Source organism: Nicotiana attenuata, unplaced genomic scaffold (genome assembly GCF_001879085.1).
Source record: "Nicotiana attenuata strain UT unplaced genomic scaffold, NIATTr2, whole genome shotgun sequence".
Classification (NCBI taxonomy): Eukaryota; Viridiplantae; Streptophyta; class Magnoliopsida; order Solanales; family Solanaceae; genus Nicotiana; species Nicotiana attenuata.
In genome coordinates this window covers 642221-658823 of record NW_017670475.1, presented here as the reverse complement: position 1 = coordinate 658823, position 16603 = coordinate 642221, and the positions used below count along the sequence as shown (strand labels likewise).

Genomic DNA, 16603 nt, shown 5'->3' with positions numbered 1-16603 from the left:
GAGATTGAAAACCTAGGAGATCAGTATTAATTGAGGAAGGTATCCCACTGATTGAGGAAGCAATTCGGAATCAATACCAAACCATAAGGAAAATACACAAAATCACAATTTTTAAGGCAAGTATCACAGTCTTAAAGGGAGCTTGTAAGAATCAGTATAAAATCACCATGTAAACAGTCAGAGAAACCTTAAGCGAAGAACACAGAATGGCAGAGGGAATGAAACACTAGCGACAAAATTAAAGCAAAGAGCACGGAACTCAGAGAAGAACACACAAACAAGCAAACACGATAATAATACAAATATAAACCCTAAAGCTAGGGTTTCATCAGACTTAAGCAAAAATGTTTAGAAATAGTACTGAGAATCATGACTTAGTACTCAAAATCAGAAGATAAAGTATTTTCGAAAAGGGGCTAAGAAACCCTAGTTTCAAAAGGGAACAAAAACGTTTAAAACTTGAACGATCGTAAAGATCGAGTAGAGAGTAGTGCAAAACATAAAGGTATGAATTGAAAATCGTTAAAAATACATAGATTTACGAGGCTTGGGTCAGATTAGGGTTTCATAAGAAACCAGTGAGAAGTAAGAGAAACCTGGCTGTGAAACTCAAGGATAATGGTGTTTATAGCACCAGAACCCGTCGGAGAAAGGCCGGAAACAAACTCGTGCAAAGCTTCAGTGACCGTCTTGGTTTGGTGGAGACTCATGGGGTCTCAGAGATGGAGGGAACCGGCGAGATAAGGCTTCAAGGCGGCTGGTGGTCGAAAGAGGTGAGGCTGGAGGTGGCCGGAGAGATGGTGAAGGCCATCGGAGAAGAAGAACCAGAAGGTTCTAGAGAGAAAGAGGAGAGGAAGAGACGGATAGAGAGAGAGAGAGAGAGAGAGAGAGAGAGACTGGTCTCGAAAAATGAGGGATCAGGGGGGTAGGTGAGAGTTTAATTAAGGAAAAGGGATCTGGGCCGTTGATCTTATTTGATCAACGGCTCAGATTAGTTCGGAGTTGGGCCGGGTTAGTTTAGGGATTGGGCTGGGGCGAATTTAGTTGGGTCTTGGGTCAATTGGATTTTAATTGAATCTGATGGGGTGGGGTTAAATTGGGGATAAAATTGAAACAGTAATGGGCTATGTGTTAAATAGCCAATTTCCCTCTTTATTTTTATATAAAATAGTTAAAATGATTTTAAAAACAAATTTAAAGCACTGAACTAATTAATAATATATAAATATTAATCTAAAAATACTGGAAATGATTTTATAATTGTAAAATGCTATTAATCATAAAATAGGTTATAATTGCAATTATATGCAATTAGCTTTCAAAAATACCAAATAAATTTGTAAAAATATGCAAAAATCACCTTAATTATATTTTGGTGTAAATATGATAATGGAAATAAATTATTCACAAAATGATAATTTTGAGAGCAATTACTNAAAGCCTTAATTAAGGACACAACTCAGTAGAAATAAGTATCATAGCAAATATGGCAAGGAAATCAGTCAGCTTAAACAGACGGGGTAAAGCTTGTAAGGCTTTAAAAGAAAATCTCTCAATCACCATCAATTAAGGAAATCAAAATCAATCAAGAGGGAGTCATGATTCTGTATGTTCAACATATAAATAGAGGAGCTCAACAGACGTAGCAAAGGGCAAGGTTAGCCATATTGATAGCAAGAATCAAGAGATAAACAAACAAAGTGAGCATAGTCACATAGAAGTGACATAAGTAGGCTAGGAATTCAGTAAACACATTCGAAGCCTGGTGACCACGAGAGATCAACAAGAATCAAATAAATAGGCTAACACATAGAGCCAAGGCAAAGAGAATCATGCTGACACACAGAACCAAGGCAAAGAAGTCATGCTAACTTACAAAGCAAAGAAAATCATGCTAACTCACAGAACCACAGCAAAGAAAATCTTAAAAATTAGGGCTTTAACAGAGTCGAGTTAAAAGAAAAGCAGTGGGAGCATAAAATCGGTCAAAAATAAGCAAGGAAAAAAGGTTTAATCATAAGGAAATTGGTTAAAAAAAGCGTAGAAGGATCTCCTAGAAACCCTAGTTTTTCAAAGAAAGTAAAAACGGTTTAAAGTGGAGGATCTTTCAGAAGAAGCTCGAGAATAAGCAAACCATAGAAGGAAACATGCTTAAAGTGTAAAAAATACACAGATCTGAGAGATTCAGACGAGAGTTAGGGTTTCAAAGGAAACCCAAATAGAAATCGAAAGAACTGTTGCAGACTTCACCGATCGTAACATATAAGGTGTGATTTTGCCCAAAATCACACCGGAGAAGCCATAAATAACAGAAACAGAAACCCTAGGTCCAAATCGGCATGACCTAGGACCCTTGAAGGTCTTAGAGATGATGAGCAAGGCGATGAGAGACTCATTGGAGGCTTGGGTTGAAAGGATGGTCGCCGGAGATGACCGGAGAAGGAGGCGTTTGACGGAGTCTAGGGTCAGGTTTGAGAGAGGAGATAAGATGAGAGCATCTGAGGGTGGCGAGGATTTGGAAAGTGAGTAGGGTTAGGGGTCGTTTGGAAATTAAAAAGGAAAGGAGAAATGAGGGCTGTTGATCTAAAAGATCAACGGCCAGGATTTAAAATAGCTTGGGTCGGGTAGTGGGTGATTGGATTTGGGTCGGGGTATTAAGTATAAAATTGGGCTGGGATTGGGGTCCGATTTGGCTATAATTGAAAGCCAAATTTGGTTGTTATTTAAATAGCCAGTTTTTCCCTATTTTAATTTTAATAAATAATAAGTAATTTTTGGAAAATAATTCAAGGTTCCAAAATGATTTAAAATACATAATTAACATTTTAAAAATATAGAGGTCAATTTTACACATATAAAATATAATTATATCTTAAAAAGGGCTAATAATGCAATTACATGCAATTTAGCTTAAAAATACTAAATTCAATTGTAAAAATACATAAAATCACATTAGCCATATTTTGGCATAAATACAGAAATTAAATAAATAAATTATCAAAACAATAATTTTGAAAAAAATTATTGGGGATTTTATGGATAAAAGGGGAGGAAATAAGTCAACTTAAACTCTTAAAATTATGGAAAAAATAACAAAAGCCTTGTGTATGCTTATATATGCATACATATGCTATTTTGAAGGTATTTATACATGTTTAGAATATATAGGAAAAAATTGGGTATCAACAACATCAGCCTTATGTCAGAGGCACCCTCATGCCACCTCCACGCCACGATGAAGGTCCATCCAAGCTGCGAACGGGAATCCACCGAAATGAAAGAGGTATGCCCTCGTTATAATCAGCACACGATTTTTGTGTTTCCCCCCAGAAATAGCTATGCACTGGAAAAGCTTGGTCCAAAGGTAATATGGCCAGAGAAGATGAAGTCCGACCCGAGCACTAGAAAGTCACATGACCACTGCGAATTCCACCAGGAACGGGGTCACAAGACCGAGGACTGCATCGCCCTTAGACAGGAGGTCGTGAACATGCTTCACTAAGGGCACCTAAAAGAGTTGATGAGCGATCGAGGGAGGGCCAACTTCGCCCGAGGACGAGAACAACACCAGGGGCCGCCCAAACCACCTTCCCCAGTTCGGACCATTCAAATGATCATCGGAGGAGGCGACGACGCGTCTATCAACAGCGTGAAGTTCACCACCACCCACAAACTCAAGAGGTCAATCACCCACGAACGGTATGACGAACTCGAAAAAAGTATCATCTTCGATAAGTCAGATACCCACGGTTTGGTCTTTCCTCACTATGACGCCTTTGTCATTACTTTACGTGTTTTTGATACTGATGTAAGACATATTATGGTCGATGATGGAAGCGGCGCGTGCATCATCCATCCTCGAGTTCTCACCCAAAAGAAGCTCGAGGACAAGATAGTGCCACGTTGCATCACGCTAACAAGTTTTAACAATGTAGTTGAGCGGACATCCAGAGAGATCACACTGTTCGTCCTGGCTGGTGGCATCACCTTGGAGACCACGTTCCACATCATGGACCAGGATACGACATACAATGCCATCATAGGCCGACAATGGATACACGCTATGAAAGCCGTCCCCTCCAGCTTATACCAAGTCATTAAATTTCCCACCCCCTGGGGAGTATTCTGCATTCGGGGAGAGCAACGCACGGCCCGAGAATGCTACTGCATCGCCCAAGACTGCACATACACCCAACAACTAAAAGGAAAGGCCGGGGAAGCATAGCAGCTAACAAAGTCGGGGTCAGATGGTGATAAAAGGAAAGACGTCATCAGTGACCCTTAAATAATAGAAGCCACGAGGTCAACCGTAGAGGACCTCGACCCCGTCCAATTAGATGACGGTGACCACAACAAGAAAGCTTTCATTGGCCATAAACTCCAAGATACAGGTAAATTTCACCAATTCTTAAAAAGTAACGTAGACCTATTTGCTTTTTCCTATGCAGACATGCCAGGTATCCCAAAGGAAATAGCAACTCACAAGTTGAACGTCGACCTATTTACCCCACAGTAAGGCAAATTAGACGAAAGTTCAACTCTGCAATAAACGACATGGTTCGTGAAGAAGTCGAAAAATTGTTGGTGAATGGTTCTATCAGAGAATCGAAGTACCCTCAATCTGTTGTCAATGTGGTCATGGTGAAAAAGAAAAATGATAAGTGGAGGATGTGCGTGGACTTCGCAGATCTGAACAAAGCTTACCCAAAAGACTCGTTCCCGTTGCCCCACATCGACCAACTCATCGACGCTACAGCCGGCACGAACTGCTGAGCTTCTTGGACGCCTACTCGGGCTACAACCAAATCCTCATGGAGGAGGAGGACTAATAAAAAACGACCTTCATCACCCACTAGAGGACATACTGCTACAAGGTGATGCCGTTCAGGTTAAAAAATGGGGGAGGGGGGGACAACGTACCAGAGGCTAGTGACCAAAATGTTCAAAGATCAACTCGGCAAGACCAAGAAAGTATATATAGACGACATGTTGGTCAAGTTAAAGAGAAAGGAAGACCATATCGACCACCCGAGGGAAGCCTTCGACATAATCAGAAGGTACAGTATGAATTTAAACCCAGAAAAATGTGCTTTCGGTGTGACATCTGGAAAATTCCTCAGCTTTGTAGTATCACAACGAGGCATCGAGGTCAATCCCGACCAAATCAAGGCCATAGAAGGAATCCCAGAAAATCTAACCAGCAAAAAGCAAGTGCAAAAGATGACCGGCCGGATAGCCGCCCTGTCAAGATTCATCTCGCGGTCCTCCGATAGGTGCCACAATTTTTTTGGCATACTCAAAAAGGATAACGGACTCCAATGGAATTCCGAATGTGTCAACGCCTTAAAAGAACTAAAGGCCTACCTATCTTCGCCACCGTTGCTTGCTAAGGCAGACCCCGGAGAGCGCCTTCTTGTCTGCCTGGCCGTTTCCGACGTCGTAGTAAGTGCAGTCCTAGTACGAGAAAATAAAGGTACGCAATCTCCGATCTATTACATTAGAAAAACTTTGGTCGACGTTGAAACGAGGTACCCTCACCTCGAGAAGTTAGCTCTAGCCCTGGTCGTAGCTTCACGAAAGCTTAGACCTTATTTCCAATGCCACCCCATCTCGGTGGTCACGACTTTTCATTTAAGGAGTATCTTGCGCAAACCCAAATTGTCTGGCAGATTGGCCAAGTGGGCAGAGCTGAGCGAGAACGATATAACCTATCAGCCATGAACATCGATAAAGTCGCAAGTTCTTGCCGACTTCAGTATGAAGATAATGTCCGAAGTCGAAAGGGAAACCACCATTACTTCCGCCAAAGTACACGACCAATGGGTTTTGTATACGGATGGCGCTTCTAACGCATCAGGATCTGGACTAGGAATCGTACTCGAGGTCCCAACGGGCAAAATGGTTCGCCAGTCCACGATGCCCTGATATGGCTAACAACGATTTGACGATTACAATCCATGTTTTGGCTTATCATATTGTGTTATTCTTGTCCCCTAAATTGACCTCGACTCATTTATTTCTTTAATATAATGATTGTATACGGTCAGAATCGGGCTTCCTTAATCTTGTATGGCTAATCGAAACCGGGGTGGCAGACCAAGGCTCGGCCTCGCATCGAATTGAACCATGGCACGAAGAAGGATTGCTAAGCTCGTGAGTCGATGATCGATCAGGATTGAGACCAACCGTGGTCGAGACCGAAGCGAGATAGAGACCGAGCGAGATCGAAGGAAGCCTGCTAAATCGAATAACAGAAAGCCAAAATATCCCTGATCGGGCAAGGATCGTGGCAGAAATCTCGACACGTATCGAATCAAGATCGGACATTTAGCCAATCATGAGATTTTCTTCTATATTTAGAATTGTACCATAAGTAGAACTCCTCTACTATATAAAGGGGGTTCTAATAATTTTGCAATCATCATATTCACGCATAACAAAGCAATACCTTATATTTTCTCTCTTAAGCTGTGTTGTTTTGTTCATACTTTCCATTAAGCATACTTAGTTGGTTCGAGGGCGATCTAGCTCGAGGGCCATAATCGCTCAATTATATTGGTTTGCTTTGTTTTACAATTAATTTCTAACATTAGTTCTCATATTTCTCAGTTTGTGCCAAGTGAAATCACATATCCTTAAAACCACTTATAAGTTTAATTGTTATCCAATTTTAAGGGTAAACAATGATATTTATTGTTCATTTTTTGATATTCTGGTTTGAATTTCCATGAAATTATCAAAATTGTGTTGGTTATTCTTCATTCAAGAGATTAAAGTTATCTTTTATCGATCCACATGTAATTTGACAAGGAACAATAATTTCGCATTAATATTATGAGCGAAAATTATTTATGAAAAGAATTATAACATTGTTATTTCATCTTATTTTTAGTGTATGTAGAAAAATAATATTATATCTAACAACATAAACCTCAAATAAAAATACTCAATACTGAAAGGGTAATTCGAAAAAAGAATATTTTCTTAAAAAGAAGTACTCTTTTAAAACATTAGAGTTGCAATTAAATGGTTAATATAATGCATAAACATCATTCTATAACAGTATAAGTACGGAAGGTCCCGGGGCCCTTTTCCCTTTTTTTCTTCTAACGAGGACCATTCTCCGCCCAATAGAAAAAGAAAAAGAAAAAGCAAAAAAAAAAAAAACACACACGCGCGCGCGCACACTTTCTCTTTGTCGTCTTTCTTATTACCCCAAATTCTCAAATCGCTCGTTCTAGGGTTTAGATTTTATAGTGCTGTCGTTGAAATTGAGCTTTGAGTAAAAGGATTCATCGATTGCAGATGGCCGGTACTGGGATTCACCCATACCACCAGCAATGGCCTCCAGCTCCAGGTCCTCCGCCTGCTTCTGCCGCAGCTCCGCCACATCATCACCCTCCCTTAATGCCTATCGACGAGGTAAACACGCATATCCTCACACATTCAACTTGACGCTTTATCCGCCACTGTTCTGATTAATTACTTGTGCTGTCATTTTTCAGGTTCGTACGATTTTCATCTCTGGGCTACCGCAGGACGTAAAGGAGAGAGAATTGGTGAACCTTTTGAGGTGGCTACCAGGTTATGAAGCATCTCAGGTCAATTTCAAAGGCGAAGTTCCCATGGGTTTTGCCCTATTCTCTAACCATCAATTCGCTATTGGTGCCAAGGACGCCCTTCAGGTCTTTTTTCATTATACTTTTATGGAGATTATTTCTCGCCATAAACGTCTTAATTATGCATGGATTCGTTCTTGGATGGATTTAGGGTTTGTGTTTTGACACGGAGGCGAAATGTATTCTGCACACGGAGATGGCAAAGAAGAATCTCTTTGTCAAAAGAGGTGCTTTTTTATTCTTCAAGTTATCATTTTTATCTTTGTGCTTTTATTGAAAAAGTTAAATTCATATTCATATATAATCGAGGTGTTGCAGAAAAAAAGAAGCTTACTTTCTTTGGTTAACTAATGCAAGTATTATAAATTGGGGTACTATCTTTGGTGGATTTGTTTGAGGAGCTCCAATAAGTTCATGCTTGAGTGAAATGTTGTAGAGGATGTTCACAAAGGCGATTGAGAAGTCATTTAGGATTATTCTCTTACTCTTTCGGGGGGTGGGGGAGAGGGGAGGGGGGAGGGTATTTGTGAAACTAACTAATATGAACTCAATAACAGTTAGTTACAAGTGCAGTTTTGTTCGAGTCAAAGACAACTATCCAGCTGTCATTTTCCAAAGAATAAGTACATACTCCATTTTGTTTGAGTATGTAAAGACTCTTGGGCCTAACTCATTCCCAAAAGCTAGCCCTTGAGGTGATGATTGCCCAAAACTATATAGGAGGCCAAATACCCCATCCGCAACCAGTGTGTTACTCTAACAGAGCGAATGCTAAGCGATTGTCGGTTGGAAGTCTATGGGCCATTGTATTTCTGACAGCATGTGCTTATGTAACCATAAACTTTAAGGTTCTTGAGAAGATTAATAAAGAATTTGACTGTTAATATTAAAGTAAAAGAAAAATAAGAGTTTGACTGTTGTTCCTTTTTAAAGCGACTCAGCTTTTCAGATAAATCTTACAAGAGCAAGCTATTGCATGTGCTGGCTAGTAATTACTCAGTGAGATGTGTTGTGTCTTGAGTTTACATATCTAGAATTGCGTTGGTTGATAATCTCTGGTTTAAATTCGTGTGGGATTATGTGCTGGATATTAGGACACCGCATACGTACCTGGAGGGTCAACCTTGTTCTTTTGAGTAGATATCCAGTGAAAAGAACTTATGTAACTTACATGAGATTTCCTTTTGCGGATGGTAGTAGGTGAAAATTCTTTGAACGTCAAGCAATATCTTAACTACTCCGTCAGGAGATTAGGGAATTAGAATCTTTTATTGGCTTTGCCTGTTCTTCCTCCTGCACCCGTTCCACCCAGCTCACATTAGAGGGTAAGATTTGCGATGCGGAAAATGGCTGTCTATTATTGTAGAGGATAAACCTCGGTGCAAACGGTTCTTAGAGTCAAAATACGAGTTTCCCTGTGAAAGCTGCTTACTCACCTTGCTTGGATAATTTCACATTAGTGTTAAGCAACGCAAACAGGAATACTTTGGAGCACTTTACTGATTAAATAGAAAAGAAAGGAAAGGGCAATACTTTGGAGCACATTAACTTTGAGTAGCTCCTCAACTTTATAGCTTTAGTATGGAATTTGCTGGTTTCTTATGAGATGACTGGGAACCTGTTCTTGTTCGAATTTCCGAATAGAAGCATGGCTGAGCAGATTCTCCAAGGTGAATGGAGATGGAAAAAATGCAAGCTACATCTGGAATGGTGGAATCCCACTGCAGGCTGTATACCGAACTCCCTAACTGTTAAAACCAGTTGGATTAGAGCCATGGTAGTTCCTCTACATCTGTGGTCACAGAAGATCTTCAAAGAAATAGGAGATCTCCGCGGGGGATGGAAAGCTACTGTAGAAGAAACAGATCTTAAAAACCATCTCAAGTGGGCTAGGATTGAAATCGTTGGCGACGACAGGAATTACCTAGTGAGGTAGTGATTGAAAGAGATGGGATAAGATTTTTCATCCCAATCTGGGCTGAAAAACAGGCAAGATTTGAATTGAAGCCGACGTCAAACTCAGAGATCGTCGGAGAAGAAAAGGGTTCGAATTACATGAAAGACCGATGGACAAAGGAACCCTATGAGCTAGTAAAGGAGCATGGTAGCCAGATAGCTGTAGATGGGATGGGAAACGAGCACGTGGGAGTACTGCTTGGGATTTCAAAAATAAGGGAACGGCACATGACATGCACATGGATGGTCCAGGGTTTAAATTAACAGATTTGGGCCTTAATAAACCCAATTCTGAGACGAAATCAAAGTGGCCTGACTTTCAGCCCAAGTCATTTTTAATGAGTTTTTATGGAAGCCCACTGAAGATAAAAGACTCGTCTATTTTATAGAGGAGTTGGGATGTGTTTCTTGCTCGAACAAGATGGCACCTAAAGAGATCAACGCATGGGTTCTAACCCTACTGAAAATCTCAAAACTGTGACACATGCAGAGACACAAATGGCTTGCGACCAGTCAGAAGGTGAAACGGAAGTAGGGAAACATGGACAGAAGGCAGACGATGATATGGCTTGTATTAAAATGGGGGAAGGCCAATTTGTCAGCAGAAGAAGAAGCTCTGGAGTTACTTATGCAGATTGATAGCTGCAGACAAGTCAGAAGATTGGAGACAGATGTGGATGTTAAGAAACAAAGATTCAAAGGTACATTGGAGTTAAAAGGTTTAGCCTCTTTTGATGTTAAATTCAAGAGTGATGGGAAAAGAAATAGGGGAAATAATCTGCCTATTATTGCATTATGAAGATCAATTTAATATCATGGAATGTAAGGAGAATAAATGACAAGAAGAAAAGGGGGATCATAAAGAGTCTAGTGATCAACGGGAAGGCAGACATTATTTGCTTGGAAACAAAATTAGAGGGGGAAATCAAGGTGTTTGTCAGTCAAATTTGTGGTGGGATGGGTGAGGTATGCATGTCTAGAAGCTAGTGGCACGAGAGGGGGTATGATGACGCTATGGGATTGCAGAGTTTGGAAAGGGGAGGTCTTACAGATTGGTGCCTATACCTTGACATGTAAATTTGAGGCTCTTTTATAGAATATTGCATGCCATATAACAAGGGTATATGCTCCCAATTGTATAATAGAAAGGAGAATAGTATGGAGGGAAATTGGTGCAGTGATGGGGTTTGATGGAAGGTCCTTGGGCAGTTTTTGGTGATTTTAATGTCACAAGGTACCCATCTGAAAAAAGGGACTGCTTGAGGAGGTCCCGAGAGATGGTGAAATTTTCAGACTTCATAGAAGACATGGAGCTGATCGATCCTCAACTAGAAGAAGAAGCTGTCCAGGTGGAAAGCACAATATCTATCAATGGGAGGAAGACTTGTCCTAATTAACTTATTACTAGATTCACTTCCTACATATATGATGTCACTGTTCTCAATTCCAGTCGGAGTTATTCAGAGATTGGACAGACTCAGAAGGTCTTTCTTTTGGCAAGGGAATAAGGAGAAAAAGGTCTTCCATTTGGTGAAATGGAAATCTCTCATAGTTGAAAAAAGGCAAGGTGGTTTGGGTATCAGAAACTTGAAGAATCAAAGCAAGGCTCTCAAAATGAAATGGCTATGGAGATACTCCCAAGAACCTCAAACCTTATGGAGCAATGTGATCAAAGTTAAATATGGTGAGGAAGATAACTGGGTGTCGAAGAAAGTCAATACATCATATGGAGTTAGTGTGTAGAGATCTATCAAGGCACTCTGGCCTATAATGAAGAATCACTCCTTAGTTAGAGTGAAAAATGGTAACAAAACTTCATTTTGGAATGATAACTTCTTGGGACATGGATGTTTAAAGGAACTTTTCCCTGATATATATGGTCTGGCACAAAACCAACAGAAGACAGTAGCTGACATGTGGACTTCTCAAGGCTGGGATATTGTACTTAGAAGATTGTTGTATGACCGGGAGATAGCAAGATTGGCCGACCTTTACAACAATCTGGAAGCATTTAAAGGAATACAGAATGGGGTGGACTCACTATGGTGGCAGAGTCACAACAGAGGTGTTTACCGGGTGAAGGCAACATATAAGATTTTGAACCAACTGATCTACAGACAACTAATTGGCCATGAAAGCATATATGGAGAACCAAGATTCCCTACAAGGTAGCTTGTTGCACTTAGCTACTAGCAAAGGAGGCTGTCTTAACCCATGATAATCTCATAAAGGGAGGAATCTTATTGTGCTCAAGATGCTTTCTATGTGGGGAAAATGTTGAGACAGTTAGCCATCTATTTTTACATTGCAAGATAACAGACCAACTATGGAAATATTTTATTAGTCTCAGGGGTATCTCATGGACAATACCCTGTAGGATTACTGAAGTTTTTTTCCGTTGGGATGAAGCTGGAGCTGAAACAACAAACACAGATAGATGGAGGACTGTCCGAGCATGTATCTGGTGGACAGTCCGGAAAGAGAGGAATTCTAGATGTTTTGAGGACAAAAGCAACTCAATGCAGAAGATCAAGCTTAATTGTGTTCTACTCTTTTGTTTTTGGTGTAAACAGATTAACACATAAGATACTGTGTCTCGTTCTTAGATATTCTAGGGTCTTGCTAGGATTGCATACCAACTCTCTTATTTGCACTTACCAGTAAGTATGGTTTTCAGTACAATCTATGTGCTGATTTTATTAATATATACAAATGTTATCAGTTCAAAAAAACAAAAAAATTCTATTGGTCTTTGTTCCACTATTTGCAAATATTCTTAATTTTCCTAATTTGTAATTGATCTTTTAGTGCCTCAGATACCTAACTCTTTTTAAAAAAAATGTATTGTCCTTGTTGTTGTAATCATCTTACCTAATGCTTACATGAATTCGGTTGCAAGTTGGAAGATTTCTCGCTTTTGTACTAACCTAAAAGGGCAGGAGTTATCTTTAGATAGTACATCAAGATACATAAAGAAACTCTAATGGCTTAATAATTTTTTCTTCACATTTTTATTGATCTCCATTTCTGAAGCTCTTATGTTATTTACTTGTTTATAGTTATCACAATTCACAACTATGTTTACACGGGATTCTACTATTTTTATGATAACAATTCTTCATTTCTGAAGCTCTTATTTGACTTGTTTGCAGGGATTGTAGGTGATTCAAATGCACATGACCAGAGTAAACGTTTGCGTACTGGGGGTGATTACACACACTCTGGTTATTCAAGTCCCTCTCCTTTCCACCCCCCTCCCCCTGCACCTGTCTGGGGGCCACATGGGTAAGAGTTTTTCTAAATGCAAAATGTTTGTTTCAAGATGAACTCCAAGATGAAAAGTGTGATAGTGATAGGGATTGATTGTTCTCACAACATAGAGCTAATTCGTGGAGTAGTATAATCAAGTTCCTTATTGGTTTATTTCTTTTGAAAAAAGAAATGAAAGTTAAAAGGAGGTTAATGGTTCCTTTTATTTAGTAGTTAATGGTTGTATCTCCTTTATTTCCTACCCAAACCCCCCAAACTAAAAAAAGTACAATGATTCTTGTCTCTCAGGTATCTCGCTCAAGCTCCTCCACCGTACGATCCATATGGAGGCTACCCTGTTCCTCACATGCCAATGCCTGCACCTGCTCCTGTGCCAGCACCTAGCAGTTATGTGCCAATCCAGGTGATGCATGCATGTCTCTAACTTTGTCATTTGTGTTAGATTTGAAATTTTTCCAGAGTTAACTAACGGTTGACATCTTTCCTGCATGCCTTTTTGTTTATGTTTCCTTTTTAGGTTTTGTTCTTTCTGTTTTTGATTTGGGTTTACTATGGCGAATGCGTTTAGGACTAGAATATTATTTTTATTGTTAAGTTGGTTGGATCTGACTTCCTTCAGTACGGTGATATCTGTGTTCTGCTGATTCTTTTGAGACTGTGTTACTGCTGAAATTGGTGGGACAGTTATGCTTTATATAGCTGGTGTATGTAGCATTTGTGCAGTATATGTTCGTTCTAAAGATTAATGCATCATGCATGATATAGTTTGTATTTTGCTGTGTCCACTGATCTATTTATTGCATTCTTGTAGAATACTAAAGATAACCCTCCTTGCAATACCCTATTTATTGGCAATCTTGGAGAGAATATAAACGAGGACGAGCTGAGAGGCCTTTTCAGCGCGTACGGCTCTGCAATTTGCTATTGCTTTTATGCAAAAGATTTTTCTGTCTTAACTATTTTCTAATCTATCATTTGTTTAATGTACTACCAGACAACCTGGTTTTAAACAGATGAAGGTTTTGAGACAGGAAAGACATACGGTGTGTTTCATTGAATTTGAAGTAAGTTCCTTGCCTATCTGGGGTCCTTTTTTATGCATTTTTTGATTGTGTGCATATTTTATGCTCCTACTTCATGTTATCATCAACTTCTGTCTGTGGCATATGCAGGATGTGAATAGTGCCACCAATGTCCATCATAGTTTGCAGGGTGCTGTCATACCGAGCTCTGGTTCAGTTGGCATGCGAATTCAATATCCTTTATACTTGTTTAGCTGTCTCATCTGCTGGAGCTTGATATTTTTCAATCGTGCCTTTCTCTTGCTTCTGCCACTCTTTTGTTTTAGCAGTCTGAATCTGACTGCCGATTTGGAAGTGTTGAGTTTTTTTTTCTTATATAAAAAAATCAAACACTTCCAAGTGTTGACTTGGACTTGATGTTGGGACCGTATCCTGTGGGCTTTGTGCCTCTGCAGATACAACCTAGTTGAACAAAATTATCCTGAGTTGGGACACTGAAGGGGCAATATTTGCTTGCTGAAGCTCCGTTTGGTATTGGGAGCTTGGAGCTTCCAGAAATTGGATAACCATCTGTTTTGAAATATCATTGAGATTGCTGTTAACAGGATGACACCTGACTAACGTTTTATTCCTGATATTGGTTTGTTTTTTCTGCGAAAATTTTGTAGCCAACCTTCTAAAACTTTTTTCATTTTTCTTTTTCTTCCCTGAGATGACACCAGTCCTTTTTGACATCCATAATGAAAAGAGAAGATGGTGATAGTGCTTTATCTACCTCTGCATGTGACTTTTGAGAAAGGGTTATGTTTCCTTAGAACCATAAACTTTATTTATAGCCTCTTCCCAAATACTTATGTAAGCAAAGGTCTATATGAAAATAGTAAGATATGGTACTTTATGCTACAAATGTATAGTCACCATCTCATGGGAAGTACTCCTTTTAGTTATTTGAGTTTTAAATTGTATAATTTAGCACAACATTCTTTGGATGGCCATGTTTCTCCTTAATATTCAGCTACATATTCAAAGAATCCATTTGGGAAAAGGAAGGATGGCCACCCAGTTGGTGCCCCTAATGCAAATGGAGCTCCTCCACCTCTTACCTACCAGTAGCTGCAGGGGATGTATTCTGTTCTCTATGCTCTGCCAATTACAAACACATCATGCAGCTGTTGCATGCATCCTTGCTATCATCAAGTCATGAGCATTAGCATCTTGACATGAACATCTTTTTGGATCATATCATAGTTTATCCAAGACATGCATTTGAAGCACGGTCATCTCAAAAATTGTCAGCTTATTCAGGGTTCACATTTTATGACATGTCATAGGAAGGATGCATTTAATTTGTGGTGTTAAATCTTGTTGGTCTATTATGTCACATGCTATTCTACATTTTGAGAATTGCTTTGCTGAATATATTTTAGTGCTAAGATATGTTTTTAACCCTCAAGTCTAACTTCTTTAGCACCTTATCAACATATTATGTGTGGAGTGAAATAGAATGTGCATCATAAAGTGAGATCATAATGCGGTTAGCATGCATCTCAACTCTCTCTGGTTAGGGTTGTCAGTCACTCCATTAACCTCATAATGCAAACTGATGATAACACTATAACATCCATGTTTCAGATCCTAGACGACTGGATTGTCTGGAAATAGCATTGTGCTTGTGTTATGCAGGTAATTATGCAAAACGACGGGGATTCCTTTTATTTGGGGATGTCCAATTGCTGGAGTTGCTTTGTCCAGGTATTTTGTTCCGCTTGCAGAATGTGCACAGCATGTTATAGATGTTCATGCGGCACCCCACGAGAAGCTGGTTCTTGTTTGTTTCAGGCTGGTGTGATAGCTTTGAGCTTTCTTGCTTGTTTCCTTTTAGGTTTTTCAGCCAACTCTAATTGCAAACAAAAGTTTGATTCGTGGAAATTTTATACATAGTTGACTGGTTGGATATATGATCTGTAACAATTAGAGTTGGGTGACTTCGAAAAGAAACAGTAAAAGGATTTTGTAGGAATTAGGAAATCCAAATCAGCCAGCATTTCTACTTTTAAAGGTGCTGACCGAATAAATTTTTTTTAATTAATATATATTAAGGAACGGTACATGACATCATGGTGCCGTGACTGCACCGAATCTCTCAGCAGCAAGTTTTATGCAATATTTGCATATTTAGGGGTCGTTTGGATGGAGGGACTGGAAAGATAGTCTCCACAGAGTTAATGCAGTCAACAGCGAGATTGATAGACACTCAGCGAACTTTCCATCGCATGTCATGGCAAACGGCAACTTTGGTTGCTTTCTTCGTAGTGTGAAAGCAGATGATTATGTTGTGGGAGGAGTAAAATTCTAACAATTTTCTCCAAGGCGGTTGTTAAGAGTACTGTAAATCAAAATTAGGAATTGGAAACCGGCTTTGGTGCTTTTTAGCAAAGAATTTATGGCACCTTTTCCCAACAACTTCCCCTGTGGCGGAAGTATTTATGCGATCCATTAAACTGGTCACCGTTTGGAGAAAATTCTCCCCCGTAAAAGGACAAATATTGAAGAAGGAAAGGGCCCAAAGAAGATAAGAAGCAAAAAAAAAAAATACTAAAAAAATTTAGGCCTGTCACTTTGCATTTCTCATTTTGTTTCAAATTTATGTCCGGTAATAGTAATTCGATTTTCATACAATTTGAAGTGTGGTAGAAGAGAATATTGAAGATGTTAGTTCGTGAAACTTTTTTCGTA

At 39.5% G+C, this 16603-nt stretch overlaps 1 protein-coding gene across 1 annotated transcript; it reads left to right on the top strand.

Moving 5' to 3' along the window:
- The first annotated feature begins 7116 nt into the window (after window positions 1-7116).
- LOC109239978 (cell wall integrity protein scw1) lies at window positions 7117-15925 on the top strand. The gene is made up of 9 exons (XM_019406596.1): window positions 7117-7422; window positions 7506-7685; window positions 7771-7846; window positions 12728-12860; window positions 13134-13248; window positions 13657-13748; window positions 13840-13909; window positions 14018-14100; window positions 14887-15925. The coding sequence occupies exons 1-9, from the start codon at window positions 7306-7308 to the stop codon at window positions 14978-14980; spliced, it is 960 nt and encodes a 319-aa protein (XP_019262141.1). The 5' UTR covers window positions 7117-7305; the 3' UTR covers window positions 14981-15925.
- Window positions 15926-16603: the final 678 nt, after the last annotated feature.

Excerpts from the sequence above, each read along its gene's own strand:
- LOC109239978 (XM_019406596.1), top strand. The coding sequence starts at position 7,306 with ATGGCCGGTACTGGGATTCACCCATACCACCAGCAATGGCCTCCAGCT. Across the intron at positions 7,847-12,727 it reads GAATCTCTTTGTCAAAAGAG|GGATTGTAGGTGATTCAAAT; the intron begins GTGCTTTTTTAT and ends ACTTGTTTGCAG. Across the intron at positions 14,101-14,886 it reads TCAGTTGGCATGCGAATTCA|ATATTCAAAGAATCCATTTG; the intron begins ATATCCTTTATA and ends ATATTCAGCTAC.